Genomic DNA, 25992 nt, shown 5'->3' with positions numbered 1-25992 from the left:
AACAATAACCAAAGGGAACAGAAACCTTTTAAAGAATCTTACGAATCCCTGGTTAAAAGGCTGCTGCAAACTAATTAACTTTGATAAGCACAAACCTTGCCAAAACAGTACGAGACTGCCAAGAATCACAGATAAGAAATATTTCATTAAGATACTGTAATGTCCACGAGGCTGAGTTTCAAAATGTCTTTGCTTCCTGCAAAGAACGTTCGCTTCACAGCTGGCTTTTATCTTCTTGAAGGAGGGGCCATTACCTTGCAGCCTTACTCCCGAGTCGCCTGTGCTGTTGCAGTGCTCTTTCCTGCGAGCAATCCTGCATGCACGCGCACTTGGCACAGGTTCCTCGGGAACCTCCTCATCGCTGCTGCCAGCCCCCACGAGGCAGCAGTCCACTCCCTAATGGTCCTGGCCCCTCATCTAAGTCCTCGTTCTCTTCAGCCATCCGCACCTGCTGCCGGCTAACCACAACAGTTTGTGGCAACCCTAAAACAGGCATAGAAATGTTTTATGAGTTGACATAAGGACTCCTCACCAATGTTACTCCACAAGTTGCACTGACTCCTAACAAGCTTTCAGATAGGAGTCAAAGTGCTGTTTATAAAGACCTACATGACACAAGGCATGGGACCACCTATTTCCTGTTACTTATGCCCATCCCGCAAGACTGAACAGGGGTGGGTATCTCCAGATCCCTTCTTTGAAGTTATATCACCTAATGGAACCATGAAGATGTGCTTTCTCCAAGCTCACTTCACCCTGAAGATAGCCCTGACTCTATTATCTTTCTGATACAAGTAGTCCTTGAGATATATGGCTGTAATGGAGCTGGCCATTATGGTCATAAATTGTAATGGTCATAAAATGGGTCAGTCATGTGACCAACCTGATTTTACAAACTTTTTTGTGGTGGTTCACTACTGTCCTAAAGCAACTGCCATGGCCATTAAGCAAATACCATGGTCGCTAAGCAAACCAGTGATTCACCATGGTTTGGTTTTACTGAAAATGAGAAGTACTGCCAGTTTTCAGCAAAACCATCATAAGAGGCAGTCACATGACCGTGGGGAGGATGACCAGGGTCATGTGACTGCATTTTATGATGGTTTTGCTGAACTTGGGTTGTTACTATCTCCTCAGGTAGGTTCATCATAACTTTGCGCAGTTACTAAGCGACCAGTCATAAGCCAAAGAATATCTGTAGCTGTGAAGATTAATTTTTCTCCCAAATATTGGGTCAAGATAGTAAATGAGCCAATTCGGTTGTGAAAATGAGTTTTAGTCATACCGAGCCTTAACAATGTGTTGAGTGTGTTTTGATATAGCAATAGCACTTAGACTTCTATACTGCTTCACAGTGCTTTACAGCCCACACTAAGCGGTTTACAGAGTCAGTCTATTTCCCTCAACAATTTGGGTCTTCATTTTACCCACCTCAAGGATGGAAGGCTGAGTCAACCTTGAGCCTGGTGGGATTTGGATTGTCAAATTGTAGGCAGCTGGTTGCAGAAGTAGCTTATAGTACTGCACTCTAACGACTGCGCCACAGAGATTTTATGTTGTATTTTTCTTCTTATTTCATTGTAGGTTTTTTAAAAAAAAGCTCATAAATTCTGCCAGCGTCACAAATTATGAGTGAGGTGTTTTGATAAATTCCATTTAATAATAATTAATGGTTTTAGGAGAATTGACTGTACAATCTTTTAGAGGTAAATGAGTCTTTATTTACAGGTGATTGAAAGTGTGCACCAAACAGTCTATGGAGGAATTAAACCATTTTAAAATATAATAAATTCCACATCTCACTTATAGCAGACTCTCTTGAATATTTTTATTACACTATGTCTAAAAAAAGAGACCCAGTTTAATGTAATGGTTAAGGCATCAGGCTAGACACTGGGAGACTGTGATTTCTAGTCCCATCGTAGCCAGAAACACTGGTATGATTCAACTGGTGTAATAACTGGTTTAGTGAGCGCGCCCTTTACATGTGTACTCAGCATTTTTAAAAGCTTATTTTCAACTCTAATACTTACCTTCTACTGCAGCCTCGGTGACTAAAACAGCTAAGGTGCGGCAAACTGCTCTGTTGCGCGAATCAGCTGTGCTAAAAAACCAGGAAATAAAGCACAGGAAAGAGCGGGGCGGATGGGCGGGGCCAAATGCTCACCAGAATTACCAGTTCACCCAAACTGGTCCAAACCGGTAGAATCCCACCACTGGCCAGAAGGCCAACTGAGTATTCTTGGAATAATCATTCTCTCTCAGACTTAGGAAGCAGGTAATGACAAACCACTCAAAATCTTTGCCAAGAAATCTGTGGGAACTCAAAGGCACACGCACATACACACACAATCTAAATCTAAAAAGGCATCTTACAATGTTGCCAACTGGTGCAGATTTACACTTAAAATGTCTTAAAGAAGATGAATGCAAATAATCTTTAGGTGTCTCTGAACCAAAACTTAGGTATAATTTAGATCAATAATTCAGCAGCACATTCAGGAAAAAAAAAGTCTAATTTAGACCTCTTGACAAGCTGTCATTTAACACAATGGCCTTGTTGCTCCTGGAAGGCTAAAATTTCCCTGCACTGTTTATAAGAGCAAGTTATTGATTTCAGTGGGTTTCTATGAGAGTATTGCAACAGAGAATGTCTCTTGCTTGGCAAACCAATTATTTCCTGTGGTCATGTCTCCTTCCCCACCTGCAACATGACATAGATACCCAATTTCATTTGAGGTGACCCCGGTGTCCTTCCCTCTTCCTATTCCAAGAAGGGATAAATCTGTGGTTTGTCTCCTGCTTACAAAGTCCTGAGAGAGTGACTATTTTTGTGGTTGCCATTCCTGGCATTGAAAGGTTTCTAGGAGTCTCTAACCCCGTATTTTGTGGGTGACAGAGTGAGCTGGCAGCAATAAAATTGCAAAGCTAAACCAAACGTGAACTCAGATAGGAGAGGAATCTGAAAATTTGCCAAAATGAACATTCTTGTTGAGTAAAACCTCAAAACCTTATCTAGCCCTCTTTAGCTCCTTTGGAATAAGAGAAAAGGGAGCAAACTTTGCTTTCTGAGATATGTCCTTAGGAGTAGAGGCTAGAGTCCGTTATAGTATTATAATCATTATTTCCCTGCCAATGCTAAGGGCAAGAACGTCCTTACCATTAGTTTCACTATACAATAACAGCAAAAAGTTTTTATGCGCAATTATTTTGGAATTTAAAGTCAACAATGGACAATTTAAAAAATGGAAACAGTGAAATAGAAATGTGAAACAAACATTCAGAAATAATTAATGTGAACAAATAACATAGTTATGATTAATAACAGCTGAACATTCTGATGGTGTTAGGAAAAAAGGCTAATAGTATATTCCTATATTTTAAATTTAACATATAGAAGCAGGGGAGAATTGAGGATTCTGCACAATATCTTAGCTGTTCCTAGCAATGCATTTTCCTGAGCAGATGTTCTGATGTTGTTCCTGGGTTTGGTTGGAGCCGCTTTAGGACTAACAGCCCTGAGTGCTCCTATCATCACTGTGACCACTCTGGCCCTTACTTTCCTCATTCACTCTAGTTCAAGGGTCTTCAAACTTGACAGCTTTAAGACTTGTGGACTTCAACTCCCAGAATTCCTCCTCCAGTCATGTTAGCTTAGGAATTCTGGAAGTTGAAGTTCACAAGCCTTAAACTTGCCAAGTTTGAAGACCCTTGCTCCCTTTCCTCCTTCAGGCCCTGGTAGTTCTCCTCCTCCTTCTTCCTGATGTTACTACCAGTAGGGACCACTACTTCTATCACCACCGCTGTCTTCTGGGTTGATTGATCTGTCCAACTGGATCTAGAACTCCCACAGAATCTTGGCTCTGTTATTGTCCATCATTTCTATGGAATCTCCTATCTGAACTTTGGACAGTCTACCCCATATACTGTGCAGTTGTTCCTGTGCACAATGCCAGCTACTTGGTTGTGGTATTCAGTGTGTGCTCTTCTTGCCTGCATCTGAGACCCTGCCTCTACGTGTTGGACTGTCTCTGAGCCAAAGTTGCAGACACATCATTTAGTTCATACATCATTCACACATCATTCCATTTACTAGTTTGATTTTTTAAAATCCACTGCTTGTTTTCATTGGAGGGAAAAATGTTTTCCAAACACAAATATGATGAATTTATGAGATGGCAAGGATGAAAGATGAACCAGCTATGCAAAAAGAGGATGTAGTCAGGGGGGAATATTCTATGAGTTTTATTCGATTAGTTCATAAATCTGGCAGAATTAATAATAGCAAATGCAAAATTGCAGAATTGGAGAATATTTCCTGCTGGGAATTTCCAAGTGACAGGAAAAATTACACACTTTCAACATTAAAGACAGATGTTTGCTAAGTGGAGCAGAGCAGACAAATTTTTACACAGACTTGCAGAAAATTTCCTGTAGGAGTGTCGCTTCTATAGACAAAAAGAAGGAAGTAACTACACATTTGTTCCTGGCTGGTATAAAAAGTGATGCTTTGATTTGGTTTCACCAACGCTAATTTTGAAATTCTCTTCATCATGGTTTATGAAAACATAGTTTATGGTTTAATGAAATCAATCAATTGTGGCGTATCAGTTTACTATGGTTTAATCAAGCCAAGTACCTATAAGGAACTTAAACCAGTTGTTAAGTTAGACCTCCTGCGAAGTAATGTTGCAACTTCTTTCCATTGCTTGAAGAAGACACTTGTAGGGTTTTGTGGGACTGTAGGAGAGAGGGGGCTGGTGGCTGGAAGAAAGAAGGATGGTGCTCCCCCCTCTCTCATCTTTCTATCTATCTATCTATCTATCTATCTATCTATCTATCTATCTATCTATCTATCTATCTACCTGTCTACCTACCTGTCTACCTGTCTACCTGTCTACCTACCTATTACATTTGGAGGAAATTCTGGGCAGCTTATAAGCCAATAAACCTTTGAAGCATTATTGTTGTTGTTGTTGTTGTCCTTGTTCTTGTTATTAATAATAAAATTGAAGACAAACAGCAAGAAAAAAAAATCACAAAATATCGAGACTTACAAATTGAGCCACTTGGGAAAAAGAAATTATGCATTATCCCAATTATAGTTGGAGCCATTGGAGCAATACCAAAAGGGCTATCTCGCCATTTGGAAATTCTGAATTTATCAGACTTGAATACCCTGATTCTACAAAAAAAAACACCCTATTTGGAACAGCTTATATCCTCCGACGCTACCTTAACAGTTCCTAGGTCCTTGGGTAGGACTCGAGCTGTTCAGCTACCAACCAGATTAACAACAACAACAACAACAACAACAACAACAATAATAATAATAATAATAATAATAATAATAATAATAATAATAATTTGCAATTAAAAAGATCAGGAGGAAGGGAACAGGATGAACACAGGGTGGGGGAGAAGCAGGGAAGTTTTTCAGCCAGGGAAGGTGAACCTCCCTGCATGGGTAGAAAACAAGCAGGGATCTCTTCAGGGAAGGGTCAAAAAAAGAGCCTCAAGCAGGTACACCCCACACACCCCATTTTGGGCCTAGGAGGCCTCCCTGCATCCTTCTGGGAGCCAAAATGAGGCATGGGGTGGGCCCATGCCACACCCTCCCCCTGCCCCCTTTTGGGCCTAGGTGATCTCCCTGCACTTATCTGTGAGCCAGAACAGGGCATGTGGGGACTCCTGGGAGATGTGGGGAGGAATGGGGCGGGACCAGCTGGTCATCGGAACTACTGGTTCAAATTAACATCCGGTTTTCCCGAACCAGCCTGAAACGGCTGAATCCTATCCCTGGACTTAACCATTCCTGTTTCAAGATAACAAGAGGCTGTACCACCAATTTTCAGTGCTTGTGGGGAAAGGGGAGCCTGAAGAACCACCACCACAACAAAAAAAAGATGTGGAGGAAAGGGTCCATTCATGATGACTTTTGATGAAAATATACATTTCCTCAAAATGTGCTAGGACTATTTTGTTTGTGGTTCTTCCTGTTCAAGGCCATCTTGCTTCAAAGATGGGGCCCCATCAGGGCACCTCATTCTTCATCAATATTATTGAAGTGGTAAATGGAGGAAAAATAACACTGGGCTTTCCTGAAATCCAAGAGTGCAAGAGTGGTAAGAGAGACCCATAAATATTAGTAGAGAGACAGGTAAGGGCTCTATTTAAAGACTGTGGTATAGCAGAAGACAAATCAGGGCAAAATGGAAATAGTTGAGGCTTGGCACTTGACCTCTATAGAGAGCATGACCTTGTCCCTTGACCATCCTGGTCTGCAGGGCTGGCCGCTGTCTTTCCGGGGTTTGCTGACAGAAGCTGCCTCTGCTCCTTGGCTTGGCAAAGACTCTGTTGTCAAACCTGTAGGACCCATCTCTGCTGGGAAACAAGTGGTTCTTACAGTTCTTACCACAGACCAGAGATGGTTAACCAGTGGTTAACCAGTTCGATCATTTGAGACTCTAGCCTTGAAGGTCTTATATTGCCTGCCTCCTCCTTTGTTCTGATAATAAAATGCATGTCTTCGTTCACTTCAAAATGAACATCTGATCTGTTGGCAATTCCTCCTCATTTGACTTAGGGGAGGGGTGTCAATTTCATTGAGGACCGCATCAAGGTTGTGTTTGACCTCAGGGGGCCAGGGTGGGCGTGGCCAGGGCGGGTGTGGCCAGCTTGACACCACTCATGTCGGGGGTGTCTGTGGTGGCCTGAATGCTCTGCCAGCAAAAATGGGCTCTTGACTCTGTTTTCGGCTGCGATGGCCTCCTGCAACCCTCTGCCAGCAAAAACAGAACTCGGGAAAGCAGCCCACAGCCCTCCCAAGCTCCTTTTTCATAAGCAGAGGCATCCTGGGCTGATCCTGCATTGTTTCCAAGGTGGTCCCATGGGTCAGATTTAAGCACCCCATGGGCCGGATTTGGCCCTCAGTCCTTGAGTTTGACACCCCTGGCTTAGGAGGTTCTAGGGTTTTGTCCTTAAGGCTTATCCAATGGGGCTAATCAATTAGACTTTGAGACTACAATGCTGGGAGGTAGGGAATTGAATGGGGAAAAATTGATGAGGCAAATAGGGAATTTAATGGGGCAGTCTCAAAGCAAAGACCGACAGAACCTGAAGTATACATTTGTACATTACAGTTACAGTTACAGTTGTCAGAAATAACCTGCCTTTCTATTTTAAAATTATTTTAACACTCATCATTTCTATTGCAGTAACATAAATAAAATAGACGTGTAATGTGTGATTGAATAAGCAAACTGCATGAATAATATACTGGCATCAGACACAGACAGAATAAGGAGGGGTAATAAACAAGGCAATTCCACCATCAGGGGAATATCAAGACATGAAACATCTGACTACATGATCTGATTAAACTTGTCACTTCAATGTCTAACTTGCATTGAATTTATAATGAAATCTACCAATCCTGTTGCAACTTGAATATGTATCTCGTGAGTTTTCAATGTTTTATTCACATTTTCAAGTACATTCAAAACACAAATAATATTTTGCAGATGTATTTTGAATACATAATCTTATTAAGTTAGTTGTTAAGTTACTGCAATGGGTTTTGACCTTGGGAGACAGGAAGAATAGCTGCAGCCTATACCACCATCATGAAAAAGAGAGAGGGAAGGGGGGAGGGAGAGAGAGAGAGAGAGAGAGAATGTCAGAAGTATTTCAAAAGGGGCCATCTCTAGTTATCTGGGACATAAAAGTAATGGAGAGGAGAAGTATTTTCAGAATTGTAAGATTCTGTTATATCTTCTTCTTTTAATGACTCCATAATCCCTTGCAGAGTGGGCAACTGAATGAAGCTGAGTGTTTACTGGCTGGATGCCCTTCCTGTTGCAGAGCTCTGTTAAGATTTTGTTACTATAACCCTACCATAATAGTAATGTATTCGTGGTTGACGTTTCATGTCTGGGCTACATTCGACTGACAGTTATCAAAAATATTATGTTCTCACCTGCATTTTGAAATGTATTATATAGGTAGACTTCGAGTTACGATCACAACTGAGCCCAAAATTTATGTTGCTGAGTGAACCATTTATTAAGTGGGTTTGCCCCTTTTACAATTTTTCTCGCCACAGTTGTTAAGTGAATCATTGCCTTTGTTAAATTACTAGCATGGTTGTTAAATAAATCTAGATTCTCCATTGATTTTGCTCGTCAGAAGATTGAAAAAGGAGATCATATGGGCCTCCGCAACTGTCATAAATATGAACCACTTGCCAAGCATCTGAATTTTGATCCTATGACCAGGTGGATGCTGTAACAGCCGTAGGTGTGAAAAATGGTCATAAGTCACAGTCACTAAATGAACTGCTGTAAGTTGAGGGCTACCTCTTTATAAAACATGGATCATTATAGACCTTTTTAGGTGATGCTGAGTTGTCAAACTCATAATCTGACAAATAATTATATTCTAGTCCTTAGAACGTTATTCTGAGTGGAGCAAATCACATTAAATTGCAACCCAAATGAAATCATTAGTGTGCGCAAGATAGCAGCGTAAACCAAATCTAAATAACTTTTAGAAATTTACTTCATGCCAGTCCGGAATATGAGTGTTAAATAAATTTCATTGCATGTTCTTCTGACACTAGAGATTTTGAAAAAAATCCTTTATCCTTAATTCTTAATCCTAGTAGAAATGAATATACATAACTAGGCTTTGCAGTTCTAGATTCTCTTTGCATTATTGATTATCCTAAATGATTATTCTAAATTATGTGGGTGGGCTTTGGAGATACGTGTTCTTAACTCATCAATAATATGAAATGTGCCAGAAAATTTAATACTTAATTTTGAAAATTCAGTCTATTAGGGAATCAATGTCTATTTAATGATCTCTATTTCTTTCCTTCTCTTTTCTCCCTCTTTCTCTCTGTACTTTTTCATTAAGCATTAAATTGATAGACGGATCTTTTTAAAATTCTCCCAGGTTTTTCTACATTTTTTAGATGATTTTTTGTCTGCATAATAAGATCTAATTTTAAATGACTTGAATACCATGTCACAGCTTGTTAATGCTGATTCAGGAACTATGATAAAAGTATAGAAATAAAACAAGTATTTCTATCTGCTGCTGTAGCATAAGTGGCATTCTTCAATTCAACAATTAAATGTGCATGAGTATGCCTTTCAAATATTATTTTAATTTAGTAATGGGAGAACAGCAGATTTAGGAAATAATTCTGGGAAAATGAATGCCTAAGTGTACAAAGAAAGTGGTATCCTTATGGTACAAAGTGAAAACGTTTTTAAAAACTTGCTAAGGCACTTCAGCATATTATGTGAGGTGCTCTTAAGAACATTATATTGCAATATTTTTCCCTCCTAACAATCAAAATCAATACCGAAGCCAAATTTTCTTAACAACCATGTTACTAACTTCACGACTGCAATAATCCACTTAACAACAGTAGCAAGAAAGGTCATAAAATGGGGCAAAATTCATAAATTTGGGGATCAATTGTGGTCATAAGTCAAGGACTGCCTGTATTGTAACTGAAAAACAAACATCTACTAGCATGCAGCTGGAGATAATATAACAGCAACAATGACAAAAATATATCCCAATAAAACTGTGTTTTCTGTATTGTCAGGGTAATTGTACAAGGAGAATGAAATTGTTGAATCAAGTTATTGTCATATGTGAGACAATAATGCCTTCATGTCAAAAAATAGAAAGACAAATAAGAAATCAAACATTTTTTTCCTATTCCTTTAAGGAAAAAATGGTATCATCGTCTGACAGGTTTTAAAAATTTTAATATTTTATTTATACAGTGCCAGTGTCCCTCTGAGAGGGAGATGGGTTTTTTTCAAAATTTGATAAATAAATAAAATAAATATTATTCCTATATTTTTCAATGAATCACCAGCACTAGATTTCCTTTGAGCTTGATGCAGGCAATATCAGTGAAACATCCACATAGGCAGGGGTGGGCTGCTACTGGTTCGCACCAGTTCATGCGAACCGTTTTTTAATTTTATGGCCAGTTCGGTGAACTGGAAAATCCCACCCCCGGATGGCCCCACCTCTCCTCCCAGGAGTCCCCACACAGCCCATTTTGGATCACAAGTAAGTGCAGGGTCGGTGCAAAGGCTTGAAGAGTGCAAAAAAAGCCCCACCAGAAGGCACAGGCCCATTTCTAACCTCCAGAGAGTCTCCAGAGCCCAGAGAGGCCATTTGTGCCCTCCTGGAGGCTCGAAGAAAGCCTCCGGAGCCCGGGGAGGATGAAAACACACACCCTGCAGCCCATATTCGCTCCCAAAATGGTGCAGGAGGCCAACTAGGCCACACCCACCATGGCCACGCCCACCAGCATCCAGGAAGAGAACTGTTTGTTAAATTATTTAAAGCCCACCCCTGCACATAGGGCTTGTTAGTTTGACAAATTTGGCCTGGTTTGCCAAGATGGCTTTCGAAGACGCTCTAGACTTCCGAATCTAGCCTAGCAATCTTGGCTTTCTTGCTACTCTCATATTCCAATGGCACATTGACATAATTCATGTTAGTGATCATTCAAGGCAGTATATTGCCTAATCCCCAAGGAACTCAATTCTTATGAGGATATAGGAAAATTTCTGAGTAGGGGAATGTGGAATGTCTTCTCAAGGCATGGACTTTGAAGAGGAGTAGTTGATTCAATCTGTGTATGTAGGGATAGCTCAAGCCAAAATATGGTGCAGTATTTGAAATTAGCTGATAGATCTATAGGTTCAATTCACAGCAGAATGCTAACAAAATAAACGTATTCACAATAATCATTTAGTATACTACCATTATTATGCAGTACTATCAGTATAACAAGAATACTTATTTAGTATACTACGATTTACTGAATTATTGATTTTGGTGGACTTCTCTCTTAAAAAAATAAAGAAAGTAACAAAACTCCCCCAAAAATGACATTGGAAGTGAGGGAGAAGGAGAGGAAAAAGAATTGCTGGAATTTGGAAAGAAGTCAAGGAACGAATGGCTTTTCAAAGTATTGGAGACAATTTTTACAGTGCATGGAACTTTTTCCAGTGTGCTTCATATTGCTCAACAAAAGCATTCTATTTTAAAAAATGCAAACAAAATAGGCCCATTTGCACCTACAGCAAATTATTTCCCTTACAAAAGTGCACAAAAAAGTTGTCATTTTTCGTCTCAGCAATTGCTATTGAACAATTAATTTAATCTCTTAACCACAGGCATGGAGTTTTCGTTAAACAAAGTGATAGGCAGACTTATGACCTAGAATGAGAAGGTTGCATTGTAGATAAATGAGTGACAAGTCAAATTCCTAGATGTGTGTCCTATAAAAAGTTATCTCAACCTAAAGTATTTGTTAAACCCATGTACTTCAGTAGTTGTGTGAAGATGAATGTCTTTATTGCCTCTGTTTTCTTCTTCTGGATTCTTGCTGTCTGTTTACCTTTCCCGCTTCACCCCAAAATTACGGTAGGTCCTAGGCCTTAGACAGTAAGCAACTTCTTAACAGAGGTATCTGCTTGTTTTCTCTATACTGGTTTTAGTGTCCTACCTTTTAAAAAAATATTTTTTAAATATTCCCCCCCCCTTTTTTTTTTTTCTTTTCTTCTAGAGCTATCTGGACACTTACTACAGTCAAGGAACAGTTTGGAAAAGAAGCTCAGCATCTTTGCTTAACAAGCTGAAATACATGCAGTCTTTTTTTAACCTGGAAGGAAATGGAAAAATGACTTCAGAAACTTTTGAACTAATGAAACAGCCTCGGTGTGGCGTGCCTGATATGGCAGAATATCATTTTTTCCCCAGAAAAATTAAGTGGCCAATGCTGGATTTAACATACAGGTAAAATGAACATGTTTCACTTGATATTCTTTTCCCTTTGTTGTGTTTGTACTAGACCTTTTTGGAAAACATTGCTCCTGTGGTCCACATGAGTGGGATTTCTCTCCCGTTGTTTTTGTTTGCTGACATTCAGAAAGTTTTAAATTGAATTTTAAAAAGCACGATGTTGCTGAAATGATAGAAAATTATTTGTAGCATGTTCTTAACCAAAATGAAAATTTGTGTGTTGTGGCTTTAGGCTAAATCACTTATCGAGACACACCCAGAATTATGAATGTGTTTTGAGAAGAACAGTCCCATATAACAGCACCAAGCCAAAATGTTTTAAACATCATTTTATTATTTACTTCAATATTATGCTGATCTTTGCCCAATACTTTTTTCTTTTGAGTTAATGCAATTCAAAGGCTGTAACCACTTATAATGGTTTCCCCATGTTGTGTATGTATGTATGTGTATTTGCTTTGTTCAGAAGTAGAAACAGATAAATCAAACTACACAGTGTATTGATCTGCCTTGTACAATTAAATTAGTCCTCTTTTGATTTAGATCAACATGGTGAGATAAGTTCCTTCAAGAAAAAAAAACATTACAGAGAATGAATAAAAACCAAATGTTCCAAATATATTTCTGATCATTATTAACATGTGCCATACATCTGCACACATACATATATATTGTTTACTTAGTATCCTAGTATGATTTATGTTGATTGCTTATTTAGCATTCATGACTACGAATAACATTAGATACAACACTAAGTGTTCAGTGGTGGGATTCATTTTTTTTTTTTAATACCGGTTCTGTGGGTGTGGCTTGGTGGGTGTGGGAGGGGAAGGATCAGGGGTGGGATTCAAATTTTTAACAACAGGTTCTGTGGCCGTGGCTTAGGTGATGGGTGTGGCTTGGTGGTCATGTGACTGGGTGGACATGGCTTGGTGGTCATGTTATTGGCTGGGTGTGGCCAACTCAATATCACTCACATCGAGGCATGCATCTCCTTGCCTGGCCTCTCATGACTGGGGGATGCTGCAACCGTCGTAAGTGTGATAAATGGTCATGTCACTTTTTTCAGTGCCACTGTAACTTTGAATGGTCACTCCACACAACCAACGTACCAGCAAAGGAAGGGAAAAAAAACTCCAGAGAAGTTCCTGAGACAGGAAGTCTAGTCCTGCCAAGAATATAATAAGAGTTAACGGAGAGGCAGTTTCTGTAAGCAACACCAGAATGTTTCCTTCCTGCCTTCCTTACAGGATTAGGCCAGTAATTTCTTCTAACAACCGGTTCTCCAAACTGCTTAGAATGTTAACAACTGGTTCTAGCGAATAGGTGTGAACTGGTAGAATCCCACCCTTGGGAAGGATACTGTAAAATCTCCAGTCAGAGTTGGTATTTGCTGGTTCTCTGAACTACTCATAATTTCCACTACCGGTTCTCCAGAACTGGTCAAAACCTGCTGAATAACACCTCTGTAAGTGTTGTATGTAATGTTTTGTGATGAATATATTTTTACAATGGCTATGATAATGATCTATCATTATTGTTGTATGTACAGAGAGAACTTATGCACCAGAGACAAATTGTTTCTGTGTCTAATCACACTTGGCCAATAAAGAATTCTAAAGGAAAATGTTTGTAAGTTATGGTATGGTATAACAGCTAAGGTGTTATACTTGGATCAGGGAGAATCAAGTTAGTTCTCTCAACATAACACTGAGTTACATTGTGCCAGAAATTCATAGGCCAGGCTATTTTATAGGATTGTTATGAAAACAACATATAAGCCTCTGCATGTAAGCTATCCTGAGTATTAGAGGAAAATTTAATTGATGATTGGCATTTGTGATATGAACAGAATTGTGAACTATACCCTGGATCTGAGCTGGGAAGAAGTGGACCAAGCAATGCATGAAGCTTTTCAAGTATGGAGTGATGTCACGCCTCTTCATTTCACCAGGATTTTTAATGGCACCGCTGATATTATGATCTCTTTTGAATCCAAAGGTGATGTGAGGGCAAAATTGTATGCTATGCTGTCATGTTTATTCTAAAATTTGCTATACCCCTTAGATGTCTAAATAATTAGCAATTATTTTGGGTTGTTTACTTTACAGAGCATGGAGACATTGTACCTTTTGATGGACCGTTGGGTCAACTAGCTCATGCTTTCCCTCCTGGTGACAATATTGGAGGGGATGTCCACTTTGATGATGATGAAACATGGACTAGTGATTCTACAGGTAACTGTAGATTTATTTCCAGGTCTCCAGAAGTACTAGCTTGCCATATAAATTGATTAACCTATCAGTTAGCTAGGTTAATATGACCTTTGATCACAAGTCTATTTTCTCAAATCATGTGATTATCTTGAAAATTAAAGCTACTGTCAGGACTCCAGCATCCACCCCCATTCAAATCATGAGTCTCTAGCCACATCTCTCAGAGTTTAAAAACAAACAAACAATAAGATTTATTAGGAATGAATTTGCCAGCGCTACCTGGGTGCAGCTGACTCTGAGACACACCATTCATTTCACCCTTGACCCTGGTCTTCCTCTCCCCCGGATGTATATTCTCCAATGGGACACATCCATAGCCAAGAGTCATCAATCATGCACTCTAGTAATAATCTTGTGCACCAGAAGCTTCGGTCGCCTAGCCATTATCTATGAAAGCATTTAAGGAATGCACTGCCTCCCCCAGCTCCCTTTCTGCTGTCAACTCTAAAAGACCAGAGAAATATTTTTGAGTTGATAGCTACAACTTTTGTATGCTGTTTTCTCTAAAATATACAGTACACTTCTAGGCCTTCTTCCAAATGCATCTACTTTTATATAGAAACTTTGAGCAAAGAAATGAACTTAGTCCTCTTAAAGTACTATCCTTTAAGAGAACCTCCATTCACCTTCAAATATGAAGGGAAGTAAATGACTGTGAAGTTAGTCGTAAAAATAATGATAGGAGAGATAACCTTATTTCTAGAACTGTTTGTGGATGATTGGAATATACTACTCTATAATATGTTTGGATTCCAGAGGGCATCCTGGTTCCCTATTGCTAACTTGATGTCTTTGTGCTCTTTTCAGATTTTAATTTATTTGTGGTTGCAGCTCATGAGTTTGGCCACATATTGGGGCTACACCACTCCAGTGACCCCGAAGCTTTGATGTATCCTCTTTACACTTACCGTGGCCTGAAGGAGTTTGTTCTTCCTGAAGATGATGTAGAAGGCATCCAAGCTCTTTATGGTACTTATATGTTTATTCATTCTAAAATGAATAACGAAGAAGAGTGTGCAAATTCAAAGGAGTGCTTTGCCATAATGAAGTTTTCCTTCTAAAAGCATCCTTTGTTGTGTTCTGTGACAAAATAAAACAGTATGTATGTTCCCAACATCAGCATGGTTGCACCAATTGTGGTAACCAACTGATATACACATGTAGAAGTGCTATTCATTGTGGTGGTTTGTGAGCCCCTCTTTGTGCTTCAGCAAAATTAAGTGGCCTTGATCTACCCACCTCTGATCGTTAATTATTGGCAGATAGTAGATTGGTAGAATGATGGGCATTATACAAGTACTGTGAAATAAATTCTAAATATTGTACATTTAAGACAAAGAGTATCATGAATGATTCTCAATATTTGCAGGTCCAAAAAAGAGGACAAGCAGTGCTATAATTCCACAGAGGTGTGATCCAAACTTCTCTGCAGATGCTGTTGCAGATATACATGGTGATAAAATCATATTCAAGGACATGTAAGATGGTGGCAAAAGTATCTACCTATTCTTCTGAGCACAGTCATTAGGGTTATAAATAACTAATAATCATTAAATAATAACAAGGGATACAACAAAAGCATCAGCAATAGATTGTAAATTTTTGGCTATGATATTCTCCTATATTAGCCCCCTTCTCTCCTTTAAATCCAACAAACATCCTTTTTTGTTGTTGTTGATTTTCTCTTAAGATATGAGTGTCAAAGGCATTAACACTAACTTTGGCTTCTTTCAAACAAGCCAATAATCAACTATGGTAATGTTGTAGGCTTGCATAAACAATCTATATAGTTATCATTAAACCTGTTTGAGATTGTACTTTTAATGATAATAAAACTTTTCCATCTCTTGTTGTAGATAGAGAGGATAAATAGACAGAGAGTGCAAAGATGAGTCTTAACTTGGTCCTTCACACTAAGCAAAGGTTTAGCATAAAGATGTACATTTTATATTGGAGCAAAGGATACAATAGCCCTATGGAGCGAAGAGCCGGGACAATTGATTTTTAAGGAAGAAACTGGGAAATGAAGTTTAAATTAATTAAATGATTTTCCTGCTAAATCTCTATTGTCACCTTCCCACCTTCCTTCAACCACATCCTGTTTACAAGTGTGGTAATTAGCATCCATTCATACTTCAACTGTTTACAAGTTTTAATATAAATGAATATATGTGCGCAAATAAATAGATAGTATTTCATACCAGAGGAAGCAGCAGGATCAAGCAAAGATAAGAGAGGCAGTGTAGTGTGTTGGTGGTGTTAGTAGTGGACCGCAGAAGATGGGAAGATATTTAGTTTGTCAGCTTTTTGAGACAGACCAGACCAAAAAATAGATTGGACAGGAAACTAAAAAACTACTTTTATTTAGATTGGCTATAGTAACATAGTCATGTGAGTGTGATTGTGGTTCCTCTCCTCCCTCTTTTATATTTGTGCAGATTAAGTGGTGTCTGTCTGAGATGTTTTTGGAATCCTCCTTCATCATTTGTACTTAAGCAATCTTTCTCTTTTTGTTCCTCTGGTAATATATCTTTCCTCTCTTCCCTTCTCCTCTCGGGGTTATCTTCTGTATTCTCTACATCTGTCATACAACAGATTTGTATTATTGTTCAGAATAATGTCCAAGTGCAGACTTTGATTTCTGTTGAGGATTTGGGGATCCACCTAATACTACGCCACATTTTTTCTGCTTCTTTCTTTTACTCAGATTTGTGTGGCATCATAATTATCAGATGATACATGAAGATTGGATGGTTATTGATTCTGTTTGGCCAGAACTTCCAAACTTCCAGATTGATGCAGCTTATTATTCCCCAGAGAAGAACCTTCTCTTCCTATTTCGAGGTGAATGTTGCTTTGCCTTTCATCCACACTAACTTTCCTTCATCTGTGTTTTTACTGAGAAGGAGCAACACATATCAATGTTATTCTTACTCTTTTGATTAAATAATAACTTTCCCAAAATGTAGAATAGTTAATGATTAATGCTCATATTGTGAAGCCTTGGTGCTCTCTGCTTTTGTTTGTTTCCTTGCAGATGTTTTATTGCCCAACTAAGTAACATCTGTGCTAAAGACATTACCTACTTACTGTTAAGTAGTGAAACGTCTTCAAGAAAACAAGTGCAAAGAGCATTGAAAACTCCATAGTTTGACCATGAGCAACAAATACTCTCTTTTATTAATATAGAGTACATACTAACGCATAATTAATATACATACTAACTTTAGGAGAAAAAAGATAATTATTTGTATCATGTCTTACAAAAGATTTCAGCTAAGAACCTCATGATACAAGATAATTGCTACTGTGCACAAATATTATTGAAGTGCAAGATTGAGGGAGATTACAAATATGGTTCCATCTACCGTAGGTTTTCTATCCCTCCTACGTAGGAAGAATAGGGAGTTAAGAGTGTCAATTGAATGAATGAATGTATTGTTAATTTACTGGTATGTTCCAATTTTCTTTTCTGGCAAGTGCTCAAGTCAAAATTTAAAAAAGCAAAAGCAGATTTAGTATACTAACTTTAAACAAATCAAAATTAACTAAAATCAAAAGTACTAAATCATTTACTGGTTGGGAGCTTAGCACAACGATGCGTTTTTCCTATAAAAGAATTCAATTGTGAAATCCATCGTCCAGACATATTGCAGAGATCTTCTCTCATGCGCTTGGAAGATGCACTCTGACAGTGTAAAGCATGAGTGTCAAACTCAAGGCCCATGGCCCGGATGCAGCCCAGGATGTGGCTGGATCTGACCCATGGAGCCATCCTGGAAAAATATAAGGGGCCAGCTCCCATTGCTTTGGTCTGGTCTACCCAATGCAAAGAAGAAACATTGGGGCAGCATGGCTTTGGCCCAGTCAACCCAATGCGAAGAGGAAACATGCCAGCAGTTTGGGGAATGGCATCAAGCTGGCCATACCCATCCAATCGGCTCCACACACCCAGGCCCCTGAGATCAACCACAGCCCTGATGCAGCCCTCAATGAAATTGAGTTTGATACACCTGGTGTAGAGAGATGGTCCCTTGAATCACCAAACTCCAAGACACTTAAAACGTTAAAGGGAACAACCAACTTTTCTTAGTAATTATATTACTTATTTTTATACATGAAGCAGATACCTGTCTATCTTGGCTATAGCATTAATTATGTCAATTTATCATTTGCTCCCACAAATTGTACAGGGAAGAGGTATTGGGCTCTGAGGGACTACAAGCTACTGAGTGGTTATCCTCAGAAACTATACAATCTTGGCTTCCCAAGCTATGTGCAGAGGATAGATGCTGCTTTCTATGATGTAAAATCCAGGAAGACAAAATTTTTCACTAGGGACCAGTTCTGGAGGTAGGTAATAAGTGGTTGAGGAAGTGGCTCATCTGAACCACTCTTACGTCCGCACTATAATAAAACTAAATAAACATTTTCCAGAAACACTTTGAAAAACAATTTTGAAACCCACAAAATACAGTTTCTCTATCCTGATGACATATCGTATTTATACTGTTACATATTACTCATGATGCTGGGGTTTTACATGGAACTCAGTTTTCTCCTTGGACTTTTTGCAATGCAAAATTATCTATTCGGTTGGCTAAGTTTTTTCCTCCTTTCTGCATTTTACATCAGTTTTCAAATCCTCATCCGGGTTTCTTTTTCTTTTCCTATCAAGAAGACATGCCATCTGAGATTGCCAAGGCAAGCTATAAAGATGCTAATCTAGGATGTAGTTAGGGGACAGGTAAGCCATGGAAGGCTAAATCTTGTTGAATGATTCTAATACCACCCATCATTGCATATACTGGCAGAAGTTGTGGGAAATGTGAGTTAGCAAGACCTGTTGCTGATTGCTCTCTCCTTCTCTAACCATAATAAAATATTTTCTCCCATGTTTTCACCAACTACATCATCATCATCTTCATTTAATGACCCCATAATTCCCTTGGGGAGAGTGGGGTCTGGGCAACCGAATGGAGCAAGCAGAGAGTTTTAATGGCCAGATACCCTTCCTGTCACCAATGCAGTTTTGTTCAGTTCAAATATAATCTTAGTGGGCCTAGAGCAGGGGTCGCCAACCTTTTGGACCTCAGGGACCACCAAATTCATAATTTTAGATCCGAGGGGCCACTAACTGGTTCTGTGGGTGTGGCCTAATTTGTGGGTGTGGCTTGGTCATGTGACTGGCTGGGCATGGCTTGTATGTAAATATTATAAATATTTATATAAATATTGAATTTTTTATAATAAAGAACAACTTTTACCCAAAATCTGGCAAAGCAGGCACGCAGATTGAGTTGCTCACACAATCATAGATTCATTCAGAAATCTATCTATCTGCCATTGGCTAGCTCAGTCTGTCACATAAAATTTGCATGCCATGAGTCTGCACTGAATTTGCTTGCAAGGAAACCTTCAGTCCTAAGGGAAGTTCGGCTGTACTTAAAAGCAGAGCCGAAGATCTAAAGACTAACTAGAAAGCAAGAAATCCAACCATTTCCTGCTTCCCAGCTAATCTAAATCTCCCGGCAGAGCAGAACAGATTATGGTCAGAAAAAGGAAAAATAGAAATTTAGCAGGCAAGTTTACCAGGTAAGGAGTGAGTGGGCGGGGAGGATTTCCGCGGGCCATGTGGGCGGCACAGCCTTGTGTTTCTGCGCAGCCTGGATTAATTGCTTTGGAGAGGTGCTCTGGGGGTGAGATTTCTCTGCGGCCCACCAAAATTTTCTCACAGCCCACCAGTGGGCCACGGCCCACCAGTTGGCAACCGCTGGCCTAGAGAGAGAAATATCTGCATCTACCTAGGATTGAACTCACACCCTCCTGATTGCGACAGCTCCACCTCTAGGCCACTGCACCACTCCTTTCACTAACTACAAACCAGTTCCTCATATGAGTCCCCTACTCAGGGGTCACTGATATAGGATTTCTCAGTTTCCATCCCCTCCTGTGAACTATATATGTTCCTCCCAACATTTGAACAGTCTCTAGATTTCTGGCCTTCAAGGAATTAATAAAAGCAGGGTTAGGGTTTCAGCAAGTCATGAGGGTGAATTAACTCTATTCTTCTGTGTATCTCTCACAGTTTGATGTTATATATGATTTGGATTTTAAATTTGATTTGCACTGTTTTCACTCCCAGTTACACTTGAGGGAGTTGTACACCATATCATCATCATATGATAGCTGATATCATCAGCTAATTGGAGCAGCCCATAAGCCATGTAAATGAAGAAATAAATCAGCACCCTTAAGCAGCTTGAGAATCAACCACAGAGCCTTCTAACATCAATGAAAAGGACTTTTCTATATTCCTGGAAGTTTCATGAGGGAGTCTGCAAACAAATGTAAATAACATTAGTTTTGGGCCAGACTAAACAATGAGTAAGAAGTGAGGTTATAAGATTTGTGCACTAAGCACAAGAGAGTTTGATGAAATAAAATGCAGTAAAATATGGTTTATTGATTCAACTGCAGAGTTAGAACATACACAGAATTATTCTGGAAGGAAGAATTCTATAAGGAAGATTTATTTGGGAATTCTATATGGCTTCCCATTTCTGATATGGCTTCCCATATTATATGATTGTGGGGGGAGGGGCTAACAATTAAAAACAAAACCAGGATGAAATATTTAAAAAAGCAACATCCATAATAGTTACTGTATTTCTCCTCCCTCAATACCGAAGGCAAGGCTTTGATCCCACTAAAGTGAAGGCTGTTTGCATATCATACAAAGATAGTTGGAAAATGTTCAAATGACTATGAAAGAAGCCTTGACACAGTAAGATGGTTTCTGATCAGATACCCTAAATCTTTTGGCTTCAGTTCTGTCCCATTGTGAGTTTTCCCAATTTCTTTCTAAGGCTCATGCTGGTTTCTTATTATTATTCGTTTTGAGTTGCAGCTATGACGAGAGATTTCATTCTATTGAGCATGGCTATCCAAAACAAATAAAGGAGGAATTTCATGGAATTATACATAAGGTGGATGCGGCATATCAGCAGAATGGTAAATATTTCCATTGTCATCTTGTTGCGTGAAAGGAAAGTTTTATTAGATACGGATGCCATATTGTTACAAGGATACCTAAAAAGTCACAAAAATGTTTTCAACACAGAATTTCTCATCCATATTCATTAAATATGATCCCTTGTTCCTTCCTTCCTTCCTTCCTTCCTTCCTTCCTTCCTTCCTTCCTCTCTCCCTCCCTTTCACTGATATAGTTGTACTGAAATTTGTCCTAGAGCGGAAAAAATGCATCCTTTAGATTCTCTCAAAACTCTCTCAGAGAGAAAGCCTTTCCTCTTTTGTTGCTATTACCAATCATTTTTGTTTTTCTATAATTCATCCAATTATGTGGGTTATTCCTTGGCAAAACATCACCAGTGTTTTTGTATTGGGCAGCACATATGCCCTTCTGAGGTAAATCTGGGCGACCAGATTTGGCAAATAGTATTCCTGATGACCATTAGATATAAAGATATAGGAAATGCACCGGCTACCATAAAGTAGCTGAATAGTTCTTCTGCAGAATAAGGGTAATCTTATTGCCAATGAATTACAGTAGAATTTCGGGAGGATAGTATGGAGAGCATCTTGATTTATAAAATGTCTGCTATGAGGATAACCAGTTTCAATACACTGATTTTCAACAATGCTACCACGTGCCAGTTTCACTACTAGTGCTGATTCCTATTGTTATTTTGAACAAGTAGATAACTCACCCGAATTGTCTTCAGTTTCTAAGAGAATTAATTAACATCCATTACTGAGGCATTTTTAGAGATTTAAAAAATATACCAGAGGCCTGTGCCTTGCTTTGCGGATGTCAATTATGCTGAAGGCCTGTGGCTTTGCTTTGTGGCTTGCTAACTTTCCAATATTATACTGAAATATTTTTCAAATTTGAAAATTAAGATGTGTGAGGAAACCTACTGGTGAACAGTTGTGTTGGCAGCCCCCATGATAAAGGTAAACCTTGAGTTATGACCTTAATTGAGTCCTGCAGTTACAATAATAAGCTGTGATAGTCATAAAGCAGGTTACCTTGTGACCAGACTCAATTTTATGTCCTTTTTTTGGTGGTAGTCATTAAGTGAATGCCGCAGTCATTAACCCATTGTTTGCTATGGAGTAGTTTTTGCCAGAAACTGAAAGTAAATGCTGGTTTCCAAAAAAGTGGGAATAAAATATGGGATTGTTAGATGGCCATAACTATTGGTCAGTTGCCATGCATGCAAAATAGCAATAGCACTTAGCTTTACTGTGCTTTATAGCCCTCTCTAAGCAGTTTACAGAGTCAGCATATTGCCCCCAACAATCAGCATTTTATCGATCTCAGAAGGATGAAAGGATGAATCAACATTGAGCCTGGTGAGGTTTGAACTGCCAAATTGCAGGCAGCTGGCAGGCAGCAGAAGTAGCCACTGCAGCTCAGTCCCATGGGCAGGATGAGATGAATTTTGAAACCAGGTCATAAGTAGCTTTTCGGGAGTCCATTGCTAAATGACTGTTTTTATAAGTCAAGGACTAATTGTACTTATTTCTGTCTTAGTTCATTCTCTTCCTTTCAGACCCTCTCAGTTTTGATGGACCCAATACCTGCAAATTCTAACAACCTCCATGAACAAGATGCCAATTGTTTAAAACTATAACCTCTTCTTTTCTTGCAGATTCCATTTATTTCTTCTGTGGCTCATTCCAATTTGAGTATAGCATTTCACACAGAGAGGTCATCTGTACTACACCAGCAAACTCTGTATTAGGCTGTTAAACAGCAAGGAATTTGATCAACTTGGAAGCAGAATTGAATGAAAATATTACAGATGTCATGGGGAACTGACAAACATTTGCATTAATTATGTCTGTTCTGTATGAATCAACCAATCTACTAAGTTGTTTTTTGCTTCCCCTACCTGTAGAAGTCAGAAATGTATGTTCTTTTATTTTCTTCTTCAGTTGGAGAAATAGAAGTGTGTTCAATATATATGTAAAATCCTTTGTAAATTCTAACAGAGAAAACATATTCGGAGAGTTTTTCTTAGCATCTCACTGAAGCACAAATATGGACTAGTTATACAGAACTAGCACTTTGAATTGCACCCAGAATTCTTATTGGCAGTCAATAATGACTTGTAAAACAGATGTAAAGTATTTGTAGTGATTAATAATGAGCTATAATTACAGGAATTTAAAGCAGGATTAAGTAACCCAAGAGAGAAAGCTGTATTATGATTGCTGCAGATGCAAATGCCACCAAGCATTTTAAGTTTCTGTTAATGTTGTATTTTCTTCCCTGCAAAATAAACTTTTTTTGTTTGTGTTTCTTATGTTAAGTAGGCTTGAACTTTTATTTTGATTGTCTCTCTGTGGGTTTTTTGAGCATCTTTTATTATTTGAGATAAAGGAAAGTGCTCCTTCTGACAGTGATGTTTTCTTTTGCCTTGTTGCTCTATATTACCTGCAGGTTCATCCCCACTAGCCAGACCCAGAAATCAACTCCACAGGAAGGCTGAAACTACTTTGATAGATATTGGCTATAATAGCAAAAAAAATTAAGCCTGTTTATGCTATACCTCCTATCCACTCCCATCCCTTATACTCTGGTGAATCAAGTATCTGTATCTGATGCTTCTAAATTTTACCTCATGAGTCGTGGTGGCGCAGTGGTTAGAATGCAGTATTGCAGGCTACTTCTGCTGATTGCCTGCTGACTGCAGTTTGGCTATTCAATTCTCACGGGCTCAAGGTTGACTCAGCCTTCCATCCTTCCAAGGTTGGAAAAATGAGGACCCAAATTGTTGGCGGCAATTTTATGCTGACTCTATAAACCACTTAGAGAGGGCTGTAAAACCCTGTGAAGTGGTATATAAGTCTAAGTGCCATTGCTATTGCTATTTTGCAGGATTTAAAGTATGTTTCAGATCCCTTTGATTAGTTAGCAGTTCTTCTACCATCAAAGTAATCTTTTTTTCCTACTCTCTACACACACCCCAAATGAGGCCTACAACACTGTGATCAAAGATCTCCCCATTTTTATCTGGGTCACACATGAAAGAGACATGCATGTGATGGACTTACAAAATAGCCAAAGCTTCTATCATGTTGCCACCTTGTTTTTTTCTGAGTATCATTGATGCTAAAATGTGAGGAAGGAAGGGAGGGAGGGAGGGAGGGAGATTTCTGATGTTCCTTGTCAGCTTCCCACAAGGAAACTCAATGGGAAAACTGATAGGTAGTTGGAAGCAAGAGTGGGCTGCAGGGGGTTTGCAAGGGTTCAGGAGACCCCCTAGCTAAGATTCTGTGCAGTTCGGAGAAGCCCCAAATTCCACTCCTGGATGATCTTGCCCACCCCACCACTCCCCACCCAGGAATTCCCACACGGCCCGTTTGGGATGTGGGTAAGTGCACGGTGCGTGCAGAGGCCTGGGGAGGGTGAAAAACAGGCCTCCCGGAAGTTCAGGAAGGCTGGAAATGGACCCATTTCTGGCTTCCAGAGAGCCTCTGGAGCCCGGGAAGGCCGTTTTCGCCCTCCTGGTGGCTCAAGGAAAGCCTCTGGAGCCCCGGGAGGGCAACCCCCCTCCACCATGGTGCAGGAGGCCAACTAGGCCATGCCCACCATGGCCACGCCCACCCAACAACCAGGCAGAGAACCCTTTGCTAAAACAATTTAAGCCCACTCCTGGTTGGAAGTTACTTTTGTTCCCAAAACTTTTTTGTCCACATATGGTCATTTTGTTTCTCTGGTTTAGATAAGGAAATAACTCTGAAACATTGAAGCAGGGCATGGGTTGTCTAGACTTTTATAAAAGTCTTCTAATGCTACCCCACCTCTGTGTACACAGGGAGGGGAAATGCAGATACTGGCTACCTGTTGTACTGGTAATTTCCATGCCGCTCCTTTCTAATGGAGAAACTGAAAAATGAATGCAATGAGTAATTCTTTCTACCCACCTTCCAACTGTTTATGTTCTTTGGTGGAATTTATTGTAATGCTTCTATTATCCTAGTAACTGATTGAACTTTAATCTGTGGGATTTCCTGTCAGACGATTATTGTCTACAATCTAGAGTATTTTTGGGAGCAAAACACATACTGCTAAGTCATTTAGTGGGTAATGTTTAGGAATTATTAGTTCATGATGCAATAGAAGAATTGTGATAGACATGCAACAAAGGTGAAAATTAAAGCTTCATTTGAGTCATCTCGCCTCCTGGCACCTTCCTTAGACAACTTGGTAACATTTTCTTGGCTAGAGAATACAAGTGGTTTGCTACTGGTCTTTGGAGATTCTATGGTTTGCTTCTGTTTTCTTCCAAGACATTTTATAGATTAGCCAAGAGTTGCCATATTTCTTGAAATTCTGTCAAAATACTAACCAGGCCTGATCCATCCAATCAAAATGTCAGCCCTGCATGGTAGACCAGACAAAGAAACCAAATAAACTTTTCTTAGGTCAGGACGATTTTTACTATACAGTGGTACATTGATACCCATTATTAATTGGTTCTGGGAAGCATGATGAGTACCAAAAATGATGAGAACCAAACAACTTTTCTCCCACAAGGAATAATGTAGTGAGCCACAAGGCAGTCAAGATTGTTCTGACCCATGCCCTTTCCCAACAAATCAAACACAATCCCAAAGTGTTTTGTAATGCTTTTTTGTAATGCTTTTACAAAATAATTATCAGTGATAAGCACAAGCCTTACCAAACTGTGCAAAGACTTGTCAAAAGATAACACACAAGAAATAATGTGCAATACAGGAATCTTCAAATACAAACTCAAGACACTGGAATGTCCACGAGGCTGGAGTTTCAAAATGTCTTTGCCTTCTGCAAAGTACGTTCGTTTCGCAGATG

The 25992-nt window shown here is 39.3% G+C and overlaps 1 protein-coding gene across 1 annotated transcript; it reads left to right on the top strand.

Annotated features, from left to right (window-relative positions):
• The first annotated feature begins 11603 nt into the window (after positions 1 to 11603).
• On the top strand, positions 11604 to 25302 carry LOC113440405 (collagenase 3-like). The gene is made up of 9 exons (XM_026706779.2): positions 11604 to 11841; positions 13700 to 13848; positions 13959 to 14084; positions 14931 to 15092; positions 15493 to 15601; positions 16831 to 16967; positions 18317 to 18476; positions 21034 to 21137; positions 22802 to 25302. Exons 1-9 carry the CDS (start codon positions 11690 to 11692, stop codon positions 22900 to 22902), a joined length of 1200 nt encoding a protein of 399 aa, XP_026562564.2. The 5' UTR covers positions 11604 to 11689; the 3' UTR covers positions 22903 to 25302.
• The last annotated feature ends 690 nt before the right edge of the window (positions 25303 to 25992 follow it).

Source organism: Pseudonaja textilis, chromosome 7 (assembly GCF_049901715.1).
Source record: "Pseudonaja textilis isolate UNSWEBS1 chromosome 7, rPseTex1.2, whole genome shotgun sequence".
Lineage (NCBI taxonomy): Eukaryota > Metazoa > Chordata > Lepidosauria > Squamata > Elapidae > Pseudonaja > Pseudonaja textilis.
Note: the sequence above shows the minus strand (reverse complement) of the source record. Positions and strands in the feature narration are given on the sequence as shown.

Excerpts from the sequence above, each read along its gene's own strand:
- LOC113440405 (XM_026706779.2), top strand. The coding sequence starts at position 11,690 with ATGCAGTCTTTTTTTAACCTGGAAGGAAATGGAAAAATGACTTCAGAA. Across the intron at positions 18,477-21,033 it reads ACTAGGGACCAGTTCTGGAG|CTATGACGAGAGATTTCATT; the intron begins GTAGGTAATAAG and ends TTTGAGTTGCAG. Across the intron at positions 21,138-22,801 it reads TGCGGCATATCAGCAGAATG|ATTCCATTTATTTCTTCTGT; the intron begins GTAAATATTTCC and ends CTTTTCTTGCAG.